This window comes from Pimephales promelas, chromosome 1, assembly GCF_988280905.1.
Source record: "Pimephales promelas chromosome 1, fPimPro1.hap1.1, whole genome shotgun sequence".
Classification (NCBI taxonomy): Eukaryota; Metazoa; Chordata; class Actinopteri; order Cypriniformes; family Leuciscidae; genus Pimephales; species Pimephales promelas.
The window spans coordinates 23,628,939-23,655,736 of record NC_142769.1 but is presented as its reverse complement, the minus strand read 5'-3'; the positions used below and the strand labels follow the sequence as shown (position 1 = coordinate 23,655,736).

General features: G+C 39.0%; 1 protein-coding gene across 6 annotated transcripts in view; it reads right to left on the bottom strand.

Annotated features, from left to right (window-relative positions):
• Positions 1-5,581: 5,581 nt before the first annotated feature.
• Positions 5,582-26,798, bottom strand: part of mtss2b (MTSS I-BAR domain containing 2b) — a 71,634-nt gene continuing 50,417 nt past the window's right edge. The window contains exons 4-16 of one of the 6 annotated variants that reach the window (XM_089129357.1): positions 22,438-22,522; positions 21,709-21,800; positions 21,541-21,615; positions 20,624-20,632; positions 19,754-19,911; positions 18,299-18,406; positions 18,083-18,180; positions 15,931-16,150; positions 13,855-13,929; positions 13,419-13,568; positions 12,810-12,986; positions 11,374-11,539; positions 5,582-11,261 (exon numbers count right to left, since the gene is read on the bottom strand). In XM_089129357.1, the coding sequence (XP_088985483.1) occupies positions 10,498-11,261; positions 11,374-11,539; positions 12,810-12,986; positions 13,419-13,568; positions 13,855-13,929; positions 15,931-16,150; positions 18,083-18,180; positions 18,299-18,406; positions 19,754-19,911; positions 20,624-20,632; positions 21,541-21,615; positions 21,709-21,800; positions 22,438-22,522 (2,177 nt within the window). In that variant the 3' untranslated portion in view covers positions 5,582-10,497. The remainder of the gene's footprint in view (positions 11,262-11,373; positions 11,540-12,809; positions 12,987-13,418; positions 13,569-13,854; positions 13,930-15,930; positions 16,151-18,082; positions 18,181-18,298; positions 18,407-19,753; positions 19,912-20,623; positions 20,633-21,540; positions 21,616-21,708; positions 21,801-22,437; positions 22,523-26,798) is intronic. The other 5 variants (XM_089129358.1, XM_039657917.2, XM_039657933.2 and 2 more) reach the window with 5 other exon arrangements.

The following is a 26,798-nucleotide window of genomic DNA, read 5'->3' as shown; positions in this document are numbered from 1 at the left end:
CATTTCAAAGACGACACTTGTAAGGATTTGACTTCGGTTTTGGGAAGGGAAAAAACAGACACCCCCCTCCAACCTCTCTGGGAAACGCGTATCTGTGTTACAAATGCCCCAGGCACAAACGTTTAACCATATTTTTGATAAAACTACGACGGTAGTAGCCTGCCGAGACCAAAAATATGAGACGCCTGTGTTGAAAGTCAATGGAGCGCTGTGAAAAAGTGTCGGACCTCTGTGGGAGCTCGTTCTTGGCTGCTCTGTGATTGGTCAATCTACATTCTAGGGCGTGGCTTAGCCAAAGGTGAACTGTCTGTCAGAGAGATTCAATATCTTGACTAGTGCAGTTTCAGTACTATGAGTAGGGTGACTTATTTTCAACTAAAAAATATTGAACGTGGGAGGCAACAGTACTTTCCAGTAATTTTGTTATGAAGGGTGGATTTGAAATAGGACGATAATTAGATTAAACTGGAGGATCAAGGTTGTGTTTCTTGAGAACAGGGGTAACAGCAGCAGTTTTGAATGGCAGAGAGAATGAAACAGAGGTAAAAGATGCATTGATGAAGTAAGAGATAGATGCAGAGATAACTGAATGGCAGAGATTTAGAAGCGGAGTAGGAACAGGGTCAAGACGACAAGATTGGATTTCAAAATTAACTCAGAGACAGAAGATGATAATGTTTAATGTTCAATGTAATATTGTGCTAAAGACTGAAGCTTTTGCTTTGGGTGGGACTTACCCGTCCCATGTAAATAAAGATAAGAAATTCTTCCCTTATGAGGATGAGTCAGATCATTGGCAGAGGTTTTTACACCAATGAGGATGTATTTATAAATAAAGACATTGATTTTACCTGATAAAATACTTCAAAAACTACACAGTACACCCTTAAGGAGCAAACTTAACATTTAGCTTGCTAATATGTGCTATTTATTGCTAACAGTTTGTTAGCTAACTAGTACTATCGTACAACTCTGTGATGTGACAGAAAATGTGTATAAGATTGATTTAATCAGGGAACCACTGAGACAAATTCAGTTGGTCAATTCAAAACATTTCAATTTGATGATATTGAGGTTATGTTTGTGTTATGTAATGGATGCAAATTTAAAAATCATGTTACATCCATGTTTAAATGGCCACTGGGAATGATACACAGGAAGAATATATCAGCATAATTAGTCAACTTATAATTATGACATCATTTGAGTTGTCAAGAATGTTCCTCATAATGCCCAATTTCTGAAAAAAAAGTCACAACGTAGAAAACATCTAACCCATGACCACACTTGATGCAATTTATTTGTTATCATTTAAGACATAAACATGCAATTATTTTTAAATGAATAAACACCTTGACTGAAATGTGCACTGTCTAGTCAAAGCCTATAAGAATTTTGATTGAAAAAATACCACACCATTGAAATACAGTAGGCCTAGCTGAACGAATTAGTCTATAGGCATTGAGAAATTAAAAGATAGAGATAAAACATATATTTTATTTTTATTTGATGAAAATATCAAATATGTTGTAATTGAACATCTAGGTATAGTAATTTTCAGCAAAGTCAATAGTTTTAAAATTGCTTTCTTCCTGTCTTCCACTCTGGATTATGTAGGTGGAACAGAGGCGTGAAGAATCCCCCTTGTGTCCTGTGCCAGCTTTCTGTGTTTCCTTGATAACTAGCGGGATAATAAGGCACAGAGTGGACACGAATTTCATTTCACATTTTATTGAACACATCCACACATGTAGGAGAAGGGTGGAAGGTGGTAGATATAAATGTATTATGGGCTATAAAGAGCAGCAGGGGGTGTGAGGGGCAGATTAGTGCCTCCTCACTAATTAGTGATTAGTGACTCCTCTTGTCATGGTGGGAGATACACGTTGAAGCCATAGACTGTAAAAAAAATATGGACAAAGCATCTGTGACGTCACCCATAGAGTCTATTGCCCCTTTTCCACCAAAGCATTTTGAGAGCCGGTTCGGAGTCAGTCCCTGCGCGCGAACCAGTTCTTTGTGTTTCGACAAAGAACCAGTTCTCGGCCGGGAAAACTGGTTCCAAAGCAGCACAGAATCTTTGCTGGACTAGAACCGTTCTTTTACCATGTCATGCTTACGTAGGGGGCTGGGACACGTTTAGATGTGTTCTAAACATCTTTTCTGACCATAATAAAGGAGCTAAAACGTATGGCGACGTACACAGTGACGTAACGACATCGTTCCCTGGGCGCTCTCAGTGGAAAAACAAACAGGTTCTGAACGAACCAACTTTGAACCAGCACCAGTTCCAAACCAGTTCAAGGTACTATCTGGGTAAACTCATGTGACAAGTTAATACTATGACGAATGAATGGAGTTGTGTTTGCAACTTCTAGGTAAAATAAGCTAACGTTAGCAGCTAACTGAAAAGCTGCGAAATTTAAAAATATTGCTGTTATTGCGTCACAACATGTAGTTTTAATAGTTTTCAGTCGACAATGTAGTTGTTTAAAGCTCAAATCTGTGGTTTATTTATAAAGATTGCGCCTATTAAAATTTGATCTGACATTTTCGTTGTATCCAGGGGTTCGCCGGGCGCTCATGTAACGTTACTCTGCATGGAACAGCCTTGCCTCGGCTAGTGCTTCTGACGTTTGCCGCTGGCTCTGATGTCTCTAGTCTACTCCACTCCATTAGGCCCTGGAGATGATGAAGCCCTTGCCTTTCTCACAGCCTGCTCTACCTCTTTCCACTTGGGTACACAGACCTCCATTTGGTATTCTGGGGGATTGATAGGTTGTCTGATGGAATTGACATACTCTCATGCTTTTTTGCATCTGTATGCATGTCCTACAAATATCTCTCTAGCTAAACCCTAGATGCTTTTAAAGTGCCTTTCTTCTCCCTGGTGAATAACTTCTTTACGGATTTGAATGGGTCTTTATAGAAATTTGCACGTTTCTTCTTTTTTGTAGCGTTTCTGTAGGCGCTCAGCTCTGTGTAATGTTGCCAGCTTATCTTTTATCTTATAATGGTTTGAAATTAGCAGGTTAAAAATGCTTCACATTTTGCCAGAGGAAAAAAAAAAGACAAAAATGTCACATTTATAAAATCTCGAGCATAGACAATCATTCATATGGGATCTCGGATTCGAATGATCACGTAGTGGTTTGGAGAATGAATGGTTCCTGACTGTTGACCTATAAAACATGACCTATCAAATGGTGATTCAAATGTTGCTAGACAAACTACACTTTCAAATAGCTCCCCCACAACCAACAGTTTACTCAAATCAGAAATCAAGATCATTTACTCACCTGCAGGTTCAGCAGACAGCCATGGTATCCAGCATGGAAAACTGAATGAGCTCGAGCACTTATATTTCTCGTTCTAACTCTCTAATCCCTTTATTGTACCGTTGAATATCATTGTTAAGATTTCTTAAATTAATCGTGGCCTACTTATTTTTAATTAAAGTTGCATTCGTGTGGTTTAAGAACACTCCGGAGAGATGACGAGCTCAGAAGACGTTCTAATTAAGTTGAGGAATGTTTTCTAGATGAAGCGACTTGACTATCATTAAAGATACACACTTGAGCCCTGAACAGTCCAGTGTGCAGCTGGGACTGTCTTATACACATTCAAGAGCTTTCTCAGCAAATAACATAGCTGCTAATCTCTGTCTTTCTCTCTACTTTTGAAAGTTGTTATTATAAGACTGATAAGCACACAATTGGCGCTTAGAGACTGACTTGGGATTTTAATTACAGGGGTTTTGCAAGTTGTTTATTTTCAGTGTGAAAAACAAGATTTATTTGTGTTTCAACTTCAAATTCTACACATTCTACAAATTCTACACGATACCATTCATTTTCAATGGTGAGCGGGCGACATCCGGCGACACGCGCGACAGCGACCGTTGGGGCATGTCTAGCGACGCGACAAAATTGAGAAATGTTTAAATTTATGCAAATGGTATATTCGCGAGCGACAACCAATGGGCTATATGCACGCATAAGTTCCGCATTTGACGCAAGGATGCTCGTCTATTTCCGGTTGTGTAGATTAAAGCGGAGGAAAACCGGAGAAAACGGGATTATGGCAGAGTCTTCAATATTTACTGTCCTCCCGTCTTTGAAACGAAACGTACATAGCCTACGTTTAGATGTAATTTTATATACAGTTATGTTTATTTAATATAATTTTAAAAAGAAGCATAAACACAACGAGGGGTGTCTGTTTTATCTGTTTTTGTGACTAACGTTTCTTTATTATAACCATGGAGTATAAAATTCAATATAAATTCTCGCTATTGCATTGGACTCTATGATCGGCGGAAGTTATCGAGCATCCTTACACCTTCACCGAAAGTACCGCCGTGCATAGAGCCCATAGGAGTGAAGTCAGTGGAGCGCTTCACTCTTCAGTGCTGAGTGAGTCTGACCGAGGCAAGTTGAACGAGAAGCTCATTTTAGCCTTCAGAAACTGTCCTAGTATAATTCATGATATATCTCCGTGTAGGCTACATACAGTGGTGTTCATCATACTGACTCCGTGAATGAATGGTTTCAGGGAACCCAGTTAACTGCTGCAGTTAACTTAAATTGCCGCGATGGCAAAGAGCACTGTTTTTCATTCATCTTTAATATTTTGCATTTTATGCTGATTCCATTTATATTTAGACTTTTCCTTACAAAATATTTGTTTGTAGCAGCAATGAAACGTATTTGTTGTCTAACATAGAGTAACTTCCGTGAATATCAGTCACAAACATTACTAGGCAACCAGTAGTGGGGAACGCCTTCCAGCGCAGCCACAGGCGACCTGCACCGACAACAAAGTCGCGTGTAGTGTGAACGGGGAGTAGGCTATCTGGCTGTATTGCAGTCGCAACGCTTTGACGCCACCTGGCGTCTGAAATAAACATTGGACACATCAGTTTGATCTTTTATTACCTGCTGTGCACCTTTAAACTGAACTTCAATCATCTCGTTTCTTTTTTTATTGTGTTTGCGCGCGCACAAGGCAGGACAGAATCTGGTTTTACATTATTATCACAACCACCAACTCTGGATCCCATTTCTGCCTAAAATGATCTTGCAGGCATCATTGATATTGTTTTTTTTTCTAAAGCACGTTTATCAAAGCAATTTAATGCCCTAATTGCATTAAAGTCTAATCCTGGCTTTTAAACCTTGTCTGTGAAACCAGGCCACCGAGTCAAAATTGGCCTAAACGTCGTAGCTAGTAATGAGAAAAATATATGATTGTATGATGTAAAACGTTGAATGACATTAGTTAATGTTATGTTAACATTGATGTTATGTTAACATCAATGTTAACATTGAAATCTGACATATTTGTCATAATTTGCCAAATGACTTTTTGTCATAACTTTGTATTTTTTGGTCATTTATTTCATAACTAACCTATGACTTTGAATGCTTTTCATCTCATAATTTCGACCTTTTACAATGAAAGATTGTTTTATTATGTGCTTCCATACACCATTCCGAGTCTGACCCTAGGAAATTGATTTTCTTTTTTCTTTTTCCTCACAAAAATGTTAACATAATACAAATGAATATTCTTCACGTCACACAGTTTAAGTACAACTTTTATTAATACTGGAATCATCACAGTGTGTTTTGTTACATTAGCTGTGACTAAACTTAACAAAAATTAGAAGGATAAATATTACCAAAAGGGAAATGATGTTATCAGCAACAGTGGCAAATTAGCCTTAGGAAAACAGCACAATAAATTAAAGCAGAAGAGGAAGCGAGAAATAAGAAAGAAAGAGACGACAGAACCTGTAGCGTTAACTTACTCAACTTCAGTCAGAGGATGACGGGGGGGAGGATGGGATCGGACGAAAAGAACAAAAAAAAAAACAATACACACGTCATATCTTTTACATGAGAAGTAAGTATTCAGAAATAGTCAAGTGTTGAGCGGTAGGGCCTTTTGTTAGGCATGGGTGATGCTACTTGTATGCGAGCGGAAAAGAAAAGACTCTCAGCTCAGGCTAACGGCGTAAGACATACGGCCCAGTTTCCATGACACCCGGTTGCCAAGCACTCTTTCCACGAGCGCGCGGTGGAGATGGCAGTGAGCGGAAATCGCAGTGTCGTGGCTGAACCGAGCGTGGGAGACGGTTGTCTTTCAGGGCATTTCTCCATTTTCCAGGAGCAGCGGGTGGCTAAGGAAGATTGGGGGGCTCTACGCGTTACGGTCTAAATGAGCATTTTATCCCTCTGTCACCCGAAACAAATTATCATTTATTGTCTGTAGCCATTTTAGAGATGTGAAACACAACGCAGAAGGAAATGGGACGACAGAGAAAAGGCTTGAGTGCAGTTAGTGAATGGACAGTGAATATCAAAAAGGCATAAAGTTGCTTAAGGCTAACATTATACTATTGATTGTGCTAACTCTATAGGATTTGGTCAATAATGTAAATATAAAGGATAGCCAATAGATTTATTTTTTGGCATTTGCTTGGTTTACCAACAAATTTGATGTGAAGGCAAAACTCAAGACAATTTTACAGTTTAAAAAAATATATCCAATGTGCTTGCCTACTTAATAATGGTTCTTCAGGTAACAGCAAATCCCATCAAAATGTCTGAAAGGGATGCATTTAATTTTTTTTTAATGATTTATTTTTAGGTGAGAGTGGGAGACGTTTGGCCCCTTTGTTGTGAGATGATGTTAGGATTAAAATAAAGTATTGCTCTCAAAAATCACATTTACACATCAAAGCACATATATTTCTAAAGCACTTCTTCCCTGATAATAACTAGGAACAAACAACCCAATCTCATGAGAAAATGTGGTTGTTTCAATCCATGTTTGGGTCAAATATGTACAAACCCAACCATTAGGTTTAAAAATTCAAGAAAAAAACTTTAAACCAACGCTTGGGTTTGTTCAAATTTGACCCAAACATGGGTTGAAACATCCCAAACATTTTTAGAGTGAGGGTGGTGATTTCGTATAAGTTTTGTACAATGTGATCTGTATGAAAAAGTATGATTTTTAGAATAATAAAACATGAAGGTCCAAGTCTAAACCTTATCGACCGCACTGGGCTCCACTCCAAAAATTCAGCAAAACATAAAATAGTTCAGAATGTCCACGAGAGTGTATTGGACAAATTCTGAATTCTGAGCTTCACAAATTTCAGGTGTAAGATATAACAGGCTAATAAAATCACATTTTCACTGCTGAATTGTGATTGCTTGACTTATAGTGAGAGTATGACATTCAGCAGGAGACAAATGAACATGACGCGAGTAATGTTAAACACAGAGAACACACATGAAAAGAAAAATGTTTAGAATCACCTGAGAACCAAAATAGTCAATCTGCTGTGTGAGTATGTGGGTATATAGACACTGAAGGCTGAGCTCATAAGTGATAGTTTTTCTGTCCCCCCAGTTTCGACTAAAGGGGCGTTTAACTGTCCCCTTGCTTCATGACCTCAAGAGCAGAAACCAGCAGAGACTGACTTTACAATAAAGAGACAACAGTAAACCAACTACCTGCAATCAGGCTTTTGTGTCTTTTTCCCCTCTCGCTTCACTTCGCACCTGTTTCTTTCAGCAATTATTCTCAGCTGACCATGTCTTTCTCACGCTTACTCGTCTCATCCTTCTTTCTCTTTCACTTCTCGTCCAATCTTCCTTCTCTCCTGCCTTTACGTGTCTGTGTATTTAATGCTGTACATTGAACTTCTCAGAGCTTTGTGTGATTTGCAGGCGATGAAGCTTCACATGAAATATATTGATATGTAACAGATATTTTTTTTTCTCTTCGTCCAGCAAACTTCACTATATTGCTGCCAAAGTCAATGCACTTGTCGTTGATTCTTCACGCACCCCATAGCAAGACAACATTTATGTGGGACATTTGTTTTTAGTGAAGCCACAAATACTGTTCACCTTCTTTTACAGTATGTACGTATGCATATGAATATATACAAATTATATCTGACCTGCTCTTTCACCGGCTGGCAGTGTGGGCTTTGCATTGCTGTAACCCTGTTCTCTCATTCCAGCCCGCTCTCAATACGCCCTCCGAGTTCCAGAACGGCATTATTTTAGGCAAGATATCGGTACACTCGTACATACTTTCACAAAGCAGACATACTTTTCCTTTTGAACACGCTACAGGCATTCCTAAAACAGAGTGCTCTATGCAAAATAAATAATTTAAAAAAAAAACAACAACCCGAAAGTCTGAGTATGGAGCAAGTGTCTGGCGCAACAGCACTATTTATGACTGCAGGGGTTTTAGGGAGTCTTGGGAGAACAGAAAGTCACTCACAAACAGACACTACATGACTAAAACTATGTTTTGACCTCCTACATATCACTTCCACATCCAGTATCATCACAGAGCATTGTTTTTCTTCACGTCCGGTGAACCGGGGTAACCTGCGACCTTTCGCGTCATAGGTATTTACTCCTACATTATCTATAACAGGCAGTGGAATGCTTTTATCATAAACAACTGGATGAGTTTCTTCCCAGAGTTCATTCTCTCCACCTCCTTTATTCATCCCCTTCTTCCCTCTGCAGAACCAAAATTCTTATGTCCCAAAAAATGGCAGCCAGGTGTGTGCCTTCATCTTAGCTCATTCTCTCCACTCCTCCGACGGATATAAATCAGGGGACTGTGGTTTGAGGCTTGACAAGGAAAAGATCATTTCTGAAAAACTCAAATTGGAAATTAAATATAATGCATCAACCAATTCCCTTTCAAGATCATTAGTCACACTTTACAATAAGATTCAATTGGTTAACAGTTACCGCAATAGGTATCATAACTAACAATGAACAATATACATATATGAGTGTGTGTGTGTGTGTGTGTGTGTGCGAAAGTCTCTTATGCTCCCTAAAACTGCATTTATTTAATAAAAAAGTGTTGTTTACATCTTGCAAAATGGTCTATATATATATATATATATATATATATATATATATATATATATATATATATATATATATATTAAAATGAAATGTATTCCTGTGATTGCAAAGCTGAATTTTCAGCAGCCATTACTCCAGTGTCACATGATCTACGATCAATCCTGCTTAAAACTTTTGGGAAAACTGTGATTCATTTTATTTATTTTTTTCAGGATTATTTAATGAATAGCGAGTTTGAAATAAAAGTATTTATTTGAAATACAAATCTTATGACACATTATAAAAATCTTTATGTAAACTTTGATCAGATGAATGTGTCCTTGTTGGAAAAAAAGGGCAAATTTATACTGCTTGAAATTTAAAAAAAAATTAAGATTTAGAACAAGTAGAATTTAACATGAACCTAATTGCTGTTCATTGCTAGTTACTGGTAGCTAATGCATTAACAAATAATGTTAAGAAATTGAACCCTATTGTAAAGAGCTTCCAAATCATTTTTCCTACCTCTTTCACATCTTACCACTCTCTTTTTTCTATATCCTGACATTGCTATGCACATTTGTCTCCCTAAGTACCAGGGCACGTGACCGCGGCGTCTCACAGCATTCACCACACATAGTGTGGCCACAGTGACAACTAGTGGTCTAAACTACACCTTGAAAGTGCTCTGCATCCTCTCTATTTCTCATTTTCTTTTAAAATAAGCCACAATTCGACTCGACAAGAAGTCTTCGAAAGCATCTGCTTCCCCGAAGACACCTGAACATCAAAAACGTACAGCTTTATTAAAAGCTGATCTTTGACACCTTCCCCCATCAAAGAAAAAAGAAAAGCATTATTGCTCCACATTATCATGGTGGTTTTTAAACCCTAATTCTACAAAAAATCCACATACCTGACATATACGTTTCCTACTCATAGGAGCTAGGAGGTGATTACTTGCTTGTAAATAAAACGAAACCACAGAAGTGTACACATAAAAGAGAAATCCTGTCCCTCTACGCAACCACAAGCTGACCTGCAGCAGAGCCCTGCTCACCTCCAGACTGCAGACCAACATACAACAGCAATACCAACTAGACTTTCAGGATGTGATGTTAAATTTACCGGAGGTGAGGGTGGGGTTAGAGAGAGAGCAAGGATTTTCAAAGAGGACCTGCGTACCCCATGAGCTTCTCCAGCACTGATTCCTGGGGTCCATAGTTTGAGGAGGGCCGTTATTCTAGGGGGACCATGCGAAGATCTGGAGCGGACCACAAAAATCCCCCAAACATCCTGGCCCCTTATTCTTTTATTAATTCATTGTCTCACTACAGTTCAACTATCCCGCAGTGATGGGCGTGTTAATAAGACAAACATGCGTTCGAACACGCTAAGAGTTATAGTGGCCTGAGCCTGCTGTTACATATCATTTACTTTTTTTCATTACTGTTATTCATTATTTCTATAATGACTTTTAAACATTTAATTTTTTAATCCTCTTTTCATAGCTCGCTTTCTAAAGAGAGTCATTGTGAAGTTTTTTTTTTTTTTTTCTGGGTTACTTCTCTCTTATTCCCCATCTCTCCAGGAGGCATCACAAAATCCGGGGCGCCGAGCGGTCGTTGGAGACGGTTTTGCGCAGTCGCACCCCTCGACGAATAGACCTCAGCATGTCCTCACCCTCCGCTTCAGGGTCCGGCTCGGCCTCGGGGCCCGGCGGGGGCTGATTCGGAAGCAAGGGGAAGGGGAACTGGCCCTCACCTAAGGCGTGAGCGCTGGCCACCAGCTCCCCGATCTTTTCCACCAGGCTGTGGCGGTTTGCAGCCAGCAGGTGATCTTCTTCACCCGGTTGGCCGTACACGCTCATCTCTAGGCCGCCCACGCCCCCTGAACCCCAGGCTGTGTTGGGCAGGCTAAGCCGCTTTGGAGAGGCCTTCACGTACTCAAGCGCTCCCGGGGAGGCGTCATCCGGCACATAAAAGACACATTCTTCGCTGCCCACGCGGGCGGGAGGGCCTGCGTTCCCGCCGGGTGAGTCAGGCACAGTGGGGGTCTTGACTGGCACGATGGGTGGGCGTATAGGAATAGGGCCAGCATTAGAGAGGGTGCGTCTCACCCCGGGCTTCGTAGATGGTGTTCGGCGAATGGTGGCCGTGCCTCCGCCTCCGCCGGGTGGTCCGCCCAGAGCGCCCACTCCGCTGGGCAGGCCTGCTGTGCTAGCAGGACGCTTAGTCTGTATCATGCGCCGGTAGTTCTGTGCGATGTTACTGTGGCGAGGAATTGTGGAGGATTTGTCGAATTCAGCCTGACCGTCAGCCTCAGTGTCTCCATTCACTGAGTAACCATCATAATCGGAGCCTAACAAAAAAAAAAATCCCACTTTTCAAATTTCAAAACTTGTTTTTAATTGAATAATGAGTAAATAGCGGTTAGTTACTGTGTAAATTGAGTGTTTCTGACTGTGCATTACCCTGTGAGGGGATGGTATCTTCTGAGCAGGAGGGAGTAGTTGTCTGAGTGCTGTATCCACTCGAGTACTGAAGGGAGTCTCGGCTGCTCTTCTGTTGCTCCATGCTGAGGCCTCGAGTCAGAACCATGGCCAGATCACTAGCAGCTGGAGAGACCTCCTCACCATGCTGCACCATAACACAATATAGTTATTTTAAGCACAGACTCCACACACTTGTTTATCAAGAAGAAACACGTGTAAGTAAAAAGTGATATAAAATGTTTTTAATATTACTAATATTAAAAAAGGAGAATAATTGTTAAACAAATGATTTTTTTTATTTTGTGCCAATTCCTAACAATTATGTAAAATCTGTGAAAGTATAAGTGAAATTTTTATTTATTATACATTAACTGCTAACTATGAAGATATGCTGAAAATGCTTAATGCAATACATCAATAAATCAATTGAGATGTGGTGGAAATTACGTACACTGTGATTGAAATGTTCATTATGTTGCAAAAATTTAGAAAAATGTAATCTGATGAATGGATGTCAATGTTGGAAACTGTTAATGGACAATGGCTTGCTCAGTTGGGGATAATCAAATGAATTAACCAATCAGTAATATCATTAATCAGCTCTGCCAAACGTGGGAGTTTTTCCACTAAGAAACGAACATTGTTATTATGTTTTTTTGATTGATATTGTGAAGCTGCTTTGATACAATCTATATTGTTAAAGGCGCTATATAAATATATTTGACTTGACAAACTTAATAAGCTAGTAAGAGTAAAATGTGTTTTAAGACTGTTACCTTTATTACAGTGGTTCTCAATTTATTGCCTCTAAGAACTCCCAATCATAATATTTGAAGGCTGCTTATTTTCAAACTTTTTAATTTAGTGGCAATGTATTAAAACAAAATCAAATTCCCAAATTCTAGACGTTTCAACAACCGAACGTTCTTCAGGGTTTACACTTTGTATTTCCTTTTTATTGTGAATTTAAATAACCTTTCTAGTTGTTTGTCATTCCAGGGTTTTTTATTTATTCATGATTTTTTTACTCACAAATTGCAATTTCTACCTTATATATTATATTTTAGAGCTCAACATAACTATAAAAAATTATATTCAGTTTTAAAATTCCCTCCAGGTTTAGAAGAGCATGAAAACTTAATAATAAAATTTAAATGTATAAAAACTTAATAAATTAAAATAAATATGACATCAGTTTACACTTAGATTTTTAATGGTTTTAGCTTTATTTTGAGTAATTTTTAAAAAATAATGTTAAGCCACTGCCTTATTCAATTCTCAAGGCCAGAACCATCCATCTTTGTAAAAACAGCCCTAAGCAAACGAGCAGATTATGTCTTCTACCCAAATAAAAAACGCTAGGCATTTTCAAAATTAAAATCTGCATGATGAATGTTTTATATGGTGAAAGTTACCTTGGCAGCTATTGTAGCTGGGGTCATCCTTGGCCTCTGGGGGTCTTCTGAATGCATCCCAGAATACCCCTGTGACTGAGGAGAGGTTTCTGCCTCCTTCAGCCTATCAAGAGGCTCCTTCCTCCTCTGAAGCGTGCTGGCCAACGGCTGCTCACTGGAACCTACCTTGGACCAGTCCTGAGGAAGTACAAGCGGTTAGTTCAAGGCAGTGTAAAGCAACAAATGCAACGGTCTCAGGGGCGGGAGAGAAGCCTGGCCCACGATCCAGCAGTTTGAGTGTCCTTTCAACAATGTGCTTTAGAAAAAGCCCAATCTCAGTGTTTGTGCCACTGTTTGAGTTGGATAAACTAACAGGTACTGTACCTTCCGTGGCCTGCTCGGTTTAGCAAATCTCACAGCCAGAGATTTGAAACCAGGATCAAACAGCCAACAGCAAAAGTGCGTGTTTAAAAGCAAAATGAGGTAATGGATGAGGTTAAGCAGAATGAAACCAAAACGGAGCACTGTCAAAAAGTGTTATTCAGGAGGCACGTATTCAACACACAAGAACGCACATAAAAGAAGAGGAAATAAACAAAACTGCAATGACAAGTGCCAATGAAGACAAACCTTCCAGCAAGGAACCTTGGATGTGGGAGAGGGTGTGTTGGATCCAGGGGAGCGGTTATAGGGTGGGGACGCAGGAAGTATGACAGAGAAAGGCCTGATGGAGCCAGTGTGAGAGAGAGCAGGGCGGAAGGTAGCGAAGGACGAGCCAAACTGCGGAATGGAGAGATAAGATCGAGACCGTCAGAGTAGCAAGAGACCCCCTTTACACAATGGTATGGGAGCCTTTGCGTGTGACTTTGCAGATGCACGCTGAGAGTGGCAGGGAAGATCAGATCTGATTACAGCAGCACAAAGCTGATGACGGCAAGAAAGAACGTGAAGACCCCAACCTGCCAGTCAGCATCAAAACCCTCATGCATTGTCACATGGACAAGTACAAAATATCCCTGACAGTTTCAGCACATGTATGTCTGGTGGACAGAGCGCCCGTACTTACTGTGGTTGGAGAGCTACACTCACTAACTGACTGGCAGGTCTCAGATGCTTCTGAGGACGCTGAACTTGATGACTTCTGCAAGAGAGATAAGAATAGACAGGCTATAAGCAGAACTGTAAAAAAGTATATGATCAATACGTTATGACAACATGTTTTTAAATTGCTTCTCATCAAAATAAGTTAAGCAATTTTCAACTTATTTCAGTTAAGTTATAAGTTAAGATTCAACTCATTTTTTCAGTGTAATATAATTTAAGTTGAAATGACTTAAACATCCAAGTGGATTGAACTTAAAAAATTTAAAGCAGCAACTTCTATTTACAGCGAGGGAACCAGTCAATGAGGGGCTCTTATAATATATACTTATAATAAATGCACACTTCACAAACAGATAAAAGACATTTTAAATTTAAAACATTTTTTAACCAAAGGACTTTAAGTCATTTGTCTTTTCATATTTAGTGTTGTCATATTAATTACTATTGAAAAGAGAAGAGTTTGTGGTCAGTGATTTACAATTTAAATAGAAAACTGTTAAATTGCAATAATATTTTACAATATTACTGTTTTTACTGTTTAAAAAAATCAATTCAGCCTTAGAGACATTTTAAAAATCTTTTATAATTTTTAACATTTATAATACCTATAATATTTTATCATACTTTTAATGTATTTTAAGAGCTACTTTTTTAGCGCTATAGGAGAGCACTCATTCTCTCTCATTTAATGAGTATGTTGCCATCTGCTGGTTGTTTTCATATCTAGCACATTGTAGAGGTGTGTGAGTGTTTATGGCTAGTACTTTAGCATCCTGGTTAATGTAATAAACCTCTGTAATTAATTATCTTGACCGTTTGACTAAAAAGAAACTAAACGATTCAAAGGGTTGTTTATTCGTGTGCTTAAGGTACCATCAAAAAATTTACATTACCTAGTGTGCTTTTAAATTTTCTATGCTAGGTTGACCCGCAACATGCTTATTCGTCAGTGTCGCATCTCGGCCATGTATTAAAAAATCCTATTTTTATCCCATTGAGAGAGTAGCATGTGAGCTCCGAGACAAGTCTATTTCTTTTGCTTTACACCAAGAAACGTGCTTAAGAAAGTAAAAGTACCTTGTCTGTGTACATAATGTAAAGCCTATGTTCCACATATCAAGCTTCACAAGCTAATTTCAAAGCTCTTTCTATAACACTTTTTCCCAGAGCATGTAAACAATTCTGCCTCACCCACGTTCTGAACATTGGTCAAGAACTGTTTGATATACAGAGTCTTGTCCACAAGAGGTCACTGTAATCTTTCAAAGAGGGAATATTGCTTCATGTTTAAATCTGAGACAGATGTGTGGTAACAATGTGGCTTCTTCAAGCAATTATGTGGGGCTTCAGTTTCAGTTTGTCATTGCCGTGTCAGCGGCAAATGAGTTAGCACAACTTGGTGAGCTCATGCTTACAAACTTATTTTGTATTTAACACATACAGGTGCATTAAATTTATCAAATATGTCAGTTAAAGACTTATTTATTTTAGGTTTAATTTAGGATCATGAATTTTGGATCATGTTACACTGAAATACTGGAGCAATGATGCTGAAAATTCATCCTTGCCATCACAGGAATAAATTACAATATATTCAAATAGACAACAGCTATTAAAATTAAAGCAATATTTCATAATATTACTGTTTTGAATATATTTTTGATCAAATAAATGCAGTCTTGGTAAGTGTAACAGACTTTTTTTCAAAAAACATCTTACTGACCCCAAACTGTTGATCAGTATATGATGAAAACAAACCAAAAAGGGAGAAATAAAATATTTTTGTGCATCAAGACAAAAGTGTCAGCCATTTTTAAACATATTACTGACCACCACAAACAGTAGTGTATATAATACATAAATATTTACCATCTATTACAACAATAGATAAGTTTGCTCTTGTTTTGCAAGGGTCAATTTGACTGATATATCTGAACGTGACTGAAAATTAGTTAAATGTACCTTATAACTTTCCATTACCAACATTTCTTTAAGACAACAGGGTAATAACAAACACAAATAAACAAGAAATAAATACCTGGCTGGTTATATCGGAGGGCATGGGTGATGGGGGTTTGGAGTAGACGTTGGCGTCCTGGGAGATGAAGCCGGAGTCGTGGGAGGAGACGCTGCTGAGGCGGTGTGCAGCGGTTGTTAGCGGTTGGGCCAGGCTGCGGTAGCGACAGGACGAACTGGGTGAGTGAGTCTGAGAGCCACCAGAGGATCGAGAGGCACTACTATGGGCGCTGTTTACACTGCTGCAGGGGCAAGGGAAAGTGTGACAGGGCAGAGGACCAGGGTACAAGGGTGGGGTACGGAGCGTCAAATATGGGCAGGTTATTTTGTGAGAAGTGTGAACCACATCCACAAAGTCAGAATGAAAATGAGAGGTTTTTACAGGATGACAGGAACAGATAAAGTCAAGCATTTTGTGATTGATGTAAAGAAAATTGACATAATAATGATAGATGAGAAAAAAAGTTGTGGGTGAAAAGGAGATGGACAAAGAAAGGTCTCGAGCAGGGGTTGATGGGTAAGGATGGAGGTCAGGGTGGGGGGGAGGCAGAGGGAGAACATATGTAAGACAAAGTTTGACAGGTGTGACACAGGAGGCCTAGTATGGAGATTGAAGGCTGTGTTCAGATGTGTCGGCACTTTGCAGCCAACGCACTTGAATCAACCCCCATGACTCCATGCGAGGTGGCACACACAAACAGGTACTAAATGACACTATTACAAAATGAAGCTTTAATTGGCCCTGGAGCCAAAGCAAAACAATAATGGTCTAATCAAAAACTCTAAAGGGGCTGGATAGTTATGTAAAAGTGATCTTGAAAAGCTTTCACTTCTATTGAAGTAATTGTTTCATCATATTTTGGGTTAAAAACAATACAGGGATATTAGACATATTCTGCTAATGGGGTTTAAAATGTATTTAACCTGGAATATTCATTTAAAAGAGCACAGCACTGAAGTTACGCTCATCAGACGCACTAATTGCTAGAGAATTAGAAAAGTAATAAAATCCTATTAAACAAGCTACTTTAGTCTTATTTTGTTAATTGTAATCACAAGGACTCAAAGGATGAATATCATGAATCAATAAGCATTCAACTGTTGTCGTTGAAAGCAAGGTATTTACAGGAATACAAAATAACATTCAAGGACCGCAGTGATCTGTCTCTTGTGACTATTATGCAGTCAGGAGGTTACATGGGATGCCGACATACAGTACAGGGTGATTGTGTAGCGCAGCAGCAGTAGCATCAGCAGCAGCAGCTTTCTTATAGTACGCACAGTTTGCATTCAAAATATACACACTTTCACACAAAATATAACCATGTTGGAAAATGAAGTTATTAGCTAGATGCAAGATGGTCATTGGCATTAGCATTCCCTTAAAGGAAAATTCACCAAAAATCTGTCATCATTTACTCACCCTTATGTCATTCCAAACCCTTAAGATTCTTATTTGAAACACAAATGAAGATATTTTTAATGAATCCTGAGAGATTTCTGTCCCATTGAAGGTCCATTCAGCTAAAACTTGATATTTCAAAAAGTTTATAAAGACGCATGTATGAAGCCTCAATAAAAAAAAATAAAAAGTGATTAAAAAGTGTTTTTTTTTGTATTATTATTAAACAGCTCAATTAATATGGATTACTTTTATGATGTCTTTATGAACTTTTTGAAACGTCATAGTTTTGGTGCAATGGGCTTTCAATGAAGGGACTGAAATTTTAGGTTTCGTTAAAAAAAACATCTTAATTTGTGTCTTGAACATGAACAAAAGTATAGGTTAAACCAATTTCATGGTAAGTAAACAATGACAAAATTTTCATTGTTATGTGAACTATCCCTTTAAGATGGAATGTCCAGCAGCCATCTGGTTTGTTTGCTGCTCCAAAATGGTCTACCAGCTTAGATCAGCTCAATACCAGCGACCGTATTTCAAAGAGCATAAGCTTGATTTTCTAGCAAGGTAGTTACAAGTATAAGCTTCAATTCAGCAATTCATATTTTCCAGTAAACTGTACTGTTTTTTGCAACAGCAATTACAACAATGAAAAGCCAAGCAACATAGTTCACAGCACAAGCAACAAACCTATCCAGGAGATAAAAGGCTAATAAGCAGAAATAAAGATTTTACATGTCTCTCTTTATTTCTTCATCACTCTTGCTCTTACCTGCACATGCTGCTTTTCCTGGATCCGGAGCTGCTGGGAGAGGAGGGGGGAGTCTGGTACGACCAAGAGTAATCAGAACCCTTAAGGTCTTTTATTACCTGAGAGAAAGTTACAGAGATACACACAAATGAAATATGAATGGTCTTACTATGTTGTGTTTCTTTAAAGCACTGCACATGCTTCATGATGACTGAAGTGTATAAGGAGTATGTGCACCTGCTCGCTGGCTGGGGGCAGTTTGTGGGGGTCTGTGGTTAACACGGTGAGGTCATCAATAATGGCCTGGAGATGAGTGATCTCTCCCAACATGGCAATCTCTCCATTCTGACAATTACACAAAGGAGAAGAACAAATAGTTCATAGATCAAAAATGTAGTAGCCTGCAATCAAGTGTTATTTTTTACCAAATTGAGTCAATAAAAATGAGCTTTGTTGGTATTATTAAGGTTGATTCAATATGTTATATACATTTTTTGACTAGAATAAAACCAAGATACTGCCGAGCCGGTGTCTGGTCCTGAGAGGGCATCACCGCCCTGACCGCCCGCTGGACTCTGTGTTTCGCCCTGACCGCCCGCTGGACTCTGTGTTTTGCTCTGGTCCCCGGTTAAGCCCTCGCACCTTGTTCCTGTCTGACATGTACTTCAGACCTCTACCTTCCGCACCACAGGCCATCCTGTGTCTTACGTGTGAGGGTTCGAAGTATCAGAACAGGGTCCTACCCTTTGTGTGCTCCATAGCCAGTTGGGTCTTCAGGTCAACTGGGAGAGAGTAATCTCACCCACGGATTGAGTATCTCTTTCTCAGTTTGGAGAAGGACTCGGCCCAACATTTCTCTTCAAGAGGAGAGTGCGTTTGGCTGGTGTTATGTAAAAGTGAGAAAGGGTCCCACTGATAGAACTTTCAGAGGCTACTGGGGCATATGGCAGACACAGCCACTTGGCTTCCTCCATATAATGACCACTTCAGCACTAGCTTCATGATCAAGTCCCGAGGTGACTGTGGCAGAGCAGCATGCCCTGGGTGACAACAGATCACTCTGGCCTGCTGCCAAACCCTCACCGACTGAGGGGCCATGTACAAAGAGCTTGCTTTAACAGAGGCCTGGGCGACCTCCGACTGGGCATTTGTGCCTCGAGTTGTTGCAGTTTTTTTCTAAAACATTAAAAACATTTAAACATCTTACCGACCCAAACCTTTTGAACGGTGATGTACATGGGAACACTTGACACCAGTTAAATTCTTTTAAACGATACCTGCTTTGTTAAAATTTTACTGCATTCACAATAAAAAGAAAAGTAAACTTCATTAACTTCATTATTTTTCCGCCTGTCTTTTGCTTTAATAAATGTCCATATATAGTTATTTCCTCAAAACAAAGTCAACTGAGAATGAGATTAAAAGTGCTGTCAAATCTAAAATCACATGGCCTCTTAACTCTTTCCCTGTCAGCATTTAAAAAAAAGTCACCAGCCACTAAGAAATGCTTTTATTGATTGTTTCTGCGCCTTTTTTGTCTGTGTTTTGATTTGGAGATTTTCCAGAGCAAGAAATCAATGGCTGGGGAAGCATTGTCTCGTAAATGACAGAAAATTCTGTCAATGGCAGGGAAAGAGTTAATAAATGGAGCAGGTATACAGTTGATGTAAGTGGGGTTGAGATGGGCAGTACCACTACAGGCTGCAGGAAGCCGATGAAGGTACAGAAGCGTCCTCTCTCCTCCACTAGAGCTCGCCGCACTGCCTGCTTCTCGGTCTCCTCCATCAGCAGGTACATGTCATTCACATCCTGCATGGCGCTGTCCAGCTGAGGCTGAAGGTCCCCCCGGCCTAAAGGGGGTGACAGAGAGCATAACAGAAAAAAAGGGAAGGAAGACAGGGAGAGGGATGAAACAAGGTGGAGAATGGACCGAATGAAAATGGCCAAAGTATCAGACAAAAAAGGTCAAATGGAAAAATGAAAAGATTGTAAAGAACAATCAGAAGAAAAAAAAAAAGTGACACAAGAGGGAATACAGCATTAGAACATGATGATCATTCTCTTTTCCAGCCTCCAACAATACAGACGTAATGCGAACACAGAACTACTCCGACTAGCACCTACACAACAGACGGAGACAGACACCTCTGAACTCTGCGATCGAACATCTTCTACTCTTAATGAAACACATTGAACCTCCCAGAGGAAGTTAAAAGGTTAACTCATGCAGACTAGATTGTTAGAGATGGTCGTGACCTTTGCTGAGGAAGCAAAGTCAGTTAGCCGCAGAAGAACTGCTTCCAGGAACACAAGCAGCTTGCATGCTGGGACGGTATCAGCAAAATCATGCACTAAGCAAACCCTTAGCTGTTATAACGGGAGAAATCACTTGTAAGTTGTCAAGCCAAAATGTCATGTGGGTGTTAAATCCGACAACCACAGAAGCTGTCTGCAGACGTGTTGGGGTCTTTTTCAAGTTGAGGCCGGGTTAAAGGGCCATGCAGAGAAAAGAGTGAGAAGAATCTAAGTGAGCCACAGCTTTGCGTGGAAAAACATACTTACCCTGTAGCTCTATAGAGGGAGAGTAGATGAAAGAGAGAGAGAACACAACGCGGGTGGGAATCCAAAGAACAGAGAGAAAGAGATACAGAGAAAGAGAGGAGGGAGAGCACTGTGTTAGGGTTAGTATTAGGAAGCAATTCAGCTCATTTCACGGCCAAATTGTTTCAGAAAAGCCAACCACCACAGCCAAATTAATCAAAAACGAGCCAAAAATGTACGATTTAATGTGCAATGGATCCAAAAGAAAATCAAAGAGGTAGTCTGGTCTTAGAAGGAATGAGATTCCAGACTTGTAATAAGAGAAAAAAGAATAAAAAGAATAAAAGGGAGCTTTTCCTTTAACACCGGACTCTTCCTAGTAACACAGGATTGTCATCCTATCTTCAAAAGCAGAAATTATTGGCTGCTGGGATATGAACACGAACTGCTTAGCAAATGAGGTGAGAGTTGCACTTCTGCATTTCAGCCGGCAGAGGGGGTTGCTTACATTACAGAGGATTGTTTGCCTGATATAAAAGGATCAGTATTTTCACCAAGCGCATTCACATTGTGCACTCTATGCAGTCTATGCGGCTTTAACAACAGCACCAAGATTCATCTGTCCATCATCGACCATTACAGCCACTAAAAACACAGTGAACGCTGATGGCCTCCAATCAGCTGGTTGTTCTGAACGTCAAATAAAACAGCAAGTTTTGACCTTGAGGAAATGTCCTTGAGTTATTCCCAACACATTTCTGCTTTGTAATAGGGCAAAGTTATGTAATATTTATCTGCTCCATCAGGTTCACTGATATTAAAACACTGGTATGCTAGTGTGTCATTGGTGGGTGCTACTATGACAATATTTCACAGAATAAATTGACCAATTTTTTTTGTCCTGCTGAAAAGTTCTTAGTGAAAACAAGGTGTGTTACCTTTCCTGGCTTTTTTCTGTAATTTCATGGTGTCTGAAGATTTTTTCTTTATTTCATGACGAGACCGTTTGTACTCTGTGAAAATAGAAGTATGTGAAAATGAATGTGTTGCTTACTTTTTAAGAACTGACACAGTGTACATATAGACAAAATCAAGTGCTTAGTCACCTTTGGCATGGTCCTTGTCCAGTTGATTTGCGGTCTTCTTCCAGTCTTCAATGCGGTCTTGTAGAGGAGTGATCAGGCTCTCCATCAAAGCACTGAGAGCAATGGAGAGAAAATGGTTTTCAACCATTCATAGCTGAGTCAGAGGTTCTCATTCAGTTACAGAGGGATATAAACATTTAATAGGAAATATCATCAAATCGGTGGCAGGTTCTGATCATGCAAAATGAAAACGTTGATTTACAGTGTGGCTTAGAGTTTGAGGCTACCATTCATTGGACAGTCAGAGGGAATTGTCTGCAGATGTCCACTAATGAAGTGTGAGTTTTTGTGTTCTCTTGCCATGCCAGTGTCATTAGATTTTGAGAGTGAGTCTGCGATTATAGTGTGCAAAACAAAACACAAAATAAAACAGACACAAAATATTGATTGATTTACTGATTTGGGTTGTAATTAATGTTAGAAAAATGGACCATGTAATGCCCCAATAAACCAATGAGAGTCCAGTACTCCAGGTGACTTGTCATAATGATGCATAGATAACACTGTTCAGTTTCATATATGATTTCCATATGAAATGTATAGCAATTACTTTTGCCCTTGTTTGTGCTCTAGTATGTTCTTATGTTGTGTAGAATCATATGCAGTATTAAGTATATTTGTATTGTATATAGACTTCTGAACTATAACACATACACTAGGAAGTAGTTAACAGGAGGAGTGCGGTCGTACTTAGTAAAATGGCGTAGTTTCGCCTCAATGCTGCGATGCCTCATACACATGCGGGTCAGCGCTGATCCGATATCCCTGGTGGCACCTACAGGATGCACAAGTGAAAGAAAACCTGTCAGAACAACACTGAAATTACTGTACTTTTATACGCTGCACTTTAATCACTAGCATTTCAAATTCAAGACATTAAAATACTTAATGTATGACAACTCTTAGAATAGCATGTAGCAATTCTAAGCAAGTATGGCCTTGCTAGAGCTAATAAATACACGGGCACGCTGCTGCCATTGTTATTTGTAAGATATATGCTGCTGCTGCATAAATAAACATACATAAATCCCGTAGCAGATCTAGGCAGATGGAGCTGAGGGAGGTGGAGTGTTTCAGAGTAACTCTGATAGTGTGATACCACCAGATGAATGAGATTCAACCAGATTAGAGAAGTTCGGTAATCTAGGCCTTACAGGGTTAATCTAGGCCTGCCAAACAGGCACAAACCCTAACATATCACCGTTTCACCGTTCAAATTAAAACCTACCTTTTTTCTCAAGTTTATTAAATTGGAAAATTCTCTTAACTATACTTTTTGCATCTATGAAATACTAAGAGGTTGCAGATCTTGTGAGAGTCGCTAGACGCTATGTTTAAAATTTGTACTTATTATAAAAATTCTATTCATTAGGTCTACGTAGTTTGATTTTTTTTTTTATATGCTATTCTTAACTGTATGTGTACCTTTGATGTTTCTGTAAAGCACTTTGGTCAACATTTGTGTTGTTAAAAGGTGCTATAGAAATAAACTTTGAGAAGTCGAGGCACTGCTGTGTGCGTTTATGTTAGCATTGTTTGCCTCGGGTGTATTCGCTTCACCTCCTTTGCGTCCCTCTTGTTCCGCTTTTCCAGTCATCTTTTGGTTTCTTGTTTTACCCCCACTCATATTCCAGTCTTTTACCTAAACTTGGATAATATTCTCTGAATTCAAGGGGTTTTAATCGCCTGACTTTACGGAGCTCACGTTTCACACGTCCATCTCGTTCCGTCGCATACCGGAAGCCCCCAGAAATAAACTTTGAACTTGACCTTGAAACAAGAAGCTAATAAATGCACGATTTTCAGTATATGTGGATTGTGAGAATTTTGATATTTTCATATGAAAAAAAATGTTTACAGTATTGCTAAGCAAGGTTTCTTTTTTTCTAACAAGACTTAAGCTAATAGGTGGATCTTGATACAATGTAACTAAACCACCTGGATCCTAGAGCTGCAGTCTTGAAACCGTAGCCGCCGCTATTCACAAGTTTCCTACGCCCCATGAGGCCTTGCGTCAGAAGAAGTGGGCGCGACTTCCGGTTGGAAGTAAACAAAGCGCGACTTGACATGCTTGATACTCGTTCATTCAACAGTTGACAGTCATTCAAGTTATAGCGATCCAAACTAGCTAACGATGTGGGAACACAACCACAACGAAATTAAAAAGGGTGAAATAACAGTACCTTTACCCTCTGCAGTAATTGATTGGGAGTATTATAATAACATTATTAATAATCAATACTTATCAAGGCATGGTGACAGACAGTTGTGTGAGCTGACAAACAATTAAAATAAAAAATACACACTTAGTCATTGTGCTCTGGAGTTTATTCAAAATTATAAATGAATGTGCTACTGGAATACATTAACTGGCACATTTGGTATTCTGTCAACACAGGCTTTGATCCTGAGTTTAGGTGTAACATCAGTAGCGAACAGCCAAACACATGCTGATAGAGTTTATAGAATATTAAGAATTTAAACAAATGTACACAGGAAGATTCGTCGTCTTTTGGGAGGTGATGGAAACTACAGTCGTTGGCAGGATCAGAGACGGGCTCTGGCAGGATCACTGTGATTTCGTTTTCAGCTTATGTTCAAAACAATCACGTTTAAGCCACTGAACTAGTTTAGTCCGGTTATACATACAACCGTGAACAGCACATGTTGTCCCTGAGCTCCGTAACGACATCTCTCATAAAGATTTGCGTCTTTAAATAGTAAAATAATTATCCGAAAAACAGCTAGCCTCTTCGCTAACTAACACACAAAATACCATTGGAATGCTACTTCCGCCGCGTCACCGGAAGTTTCACCCACTTTATTTTTTACAGGAGCGCCCCTCGGAAACTTGTGGATATAATCCAGTTTGATAGGTGGCGCTGTAATAATAATAAAAAAAAAAAAAAAAAAAAAAAAAAAAACTAGGGTCCTAGAACTGGGGTTGTGCAGGAACATACTACTGGATTAACATAGAACAGTAATGTAGTTAACATAACATAACATAGACCAGTATGTCTATGTTAGACCAATGTAGTTAACATAATATAGACCAGATTAACATAGACCAGTAATGTAAGCATGTATGCTTACTGAAGTCCAAATAGAGTGGTTTAATTTATCAAATTCCTCAAAGTGCGTGTGTAACCTGTAGCCATAGTATAAACTAGGCTATTTTTAGTAGCAGGTTGTAAAAAAAAAAGAAAAAAAAAAACCCTTTGGAAAATCCTGACCCTGTTTATAAGAGGCAGTGTGCTTTCTTCCAAAGAAGGTGGCCTGGACAGCTATAATTTTCCTGAAGTGTTTAAAATGTCAAACTGAATTTTTAAACTAAGAAGTTTGTAAGTGTTGCCTGGAACCACAACAACCCTTTAGATTTAACTGTACCATGACCTTCAAAATAGGATACAATTCTTTATTTACAATATAAAAACACTGTATTTCATATGACTGTCACAGCACAATACAAAAAAAGAAAGAAGACACTTTTGAAGATGACAAGTTGAAATTTGACTAACAATCTAACTCAATGTCATGTCATCATATCAATAAACATTAAAGGTAGCCTATATGTTTCTCTGTTACCGGGGTGGCTGCGGCGAATTATTCTCCAAATGAGTCTTTTCAGCTTATTCTCAGGGTGATGAAAACCTACATTCCACCATGAAATCCTGGTCTGTGCTGACCTCAGATCTCCAGTACCACCAGATGAATGAGATTCAACCAGATTAGAGAAGTTCAGTAATCTAGGCTTTACAGGGTTAATCTAGGCCTGCCAAACAGGCACAAACCCTAACATATCAACCATGGCCCTTAAAAGGTAAAAACTATGCCTTAAACATTGGGTTTAAGAGCAATCTATTTTTTTTTACCATTTATGGAAAATGCAGCCCGATCTCATGAAAGTTCGTATCTATGGCACGAATGTCATTTCTCGTGGCATTTATACGGCAAAAACAGTTTTTGCGTGTATATGGCACGCGATTTTCGCGTACATATGATACACACTTTTTTGCGTATAATACGCACGAACTCCCCACCCCCCTAAACCTAACCCAGGGTTTTTTAGTGCGTACCATATACACGAAAAAAACACTTTTGGCGTATAAATGCCACGAGAAATGACACTCGTGGTATAGATACGCATCTTCATGAGACTGTGTTGGAAAATGATATAGGCCTATTTATATCTCACTGGTATTTATTTCAGCATATCTGTTAAATAAATCACCACCTGTAATTTTAAGTAATTTTATTATTTTAATTGCTCATATCTCGAGAGCCTAATTTGGTTCTCATTTATATTCTTAAGTATTCACACTGTCTCAGATGTTTCTCCTACAATTTGAGGAGATATAAAGACATAAACGAGGCTTGAATTGAATTGTTGACAATTGAGTGTTTACAGATATAAAATAAATCTGAATCAGATTGTTTGGTTTTGAAAGAATTTGTTAATATTGAAATGTCAGACATTTGTACTTAGTGTCTTGACAAATATGATAATAATTTGAGACATTGATGAGAATGTTTGACAGATTTTTCGAACAAGTACTGGATCAACATCCTTATTGATCCGGGAACAACATTCCAATCAACCAATCAGTTGGAAGGATAGGTTATCAGTTAAGTTTAGTTTAGTTAAGTCAAGTTAAAGGTATAGCGGAGGATCTTTCCGAATTTTAGAGAAGACCCGCCCTCTCCAATTTTTTAAAAAAATGCACATGCACAAACAACACAACACTCTTGCTCCCGAGAGCTAGGGAACGTCTATACGCCTTGCACAATTATGTTGCAAATTCTAAACTAACTAAAAAACATTCAGAAAAAAGACAACATGTCAAATGCCCTTCCGTGTTTTATTTACTTATTATACTGATCGATTGAGTGACCGAGGACTCAAGACATGATATGTGCAACCCTGTATCACACGAAATACGTTCTGAGGAAACTATTTTGCAAATCGCAATTACGTTACATAGCAACATACATAGCTCTCATTGTTAATACGTTATTTTTATACATAGTTGCATATGGAGAAGTAGCTTGTT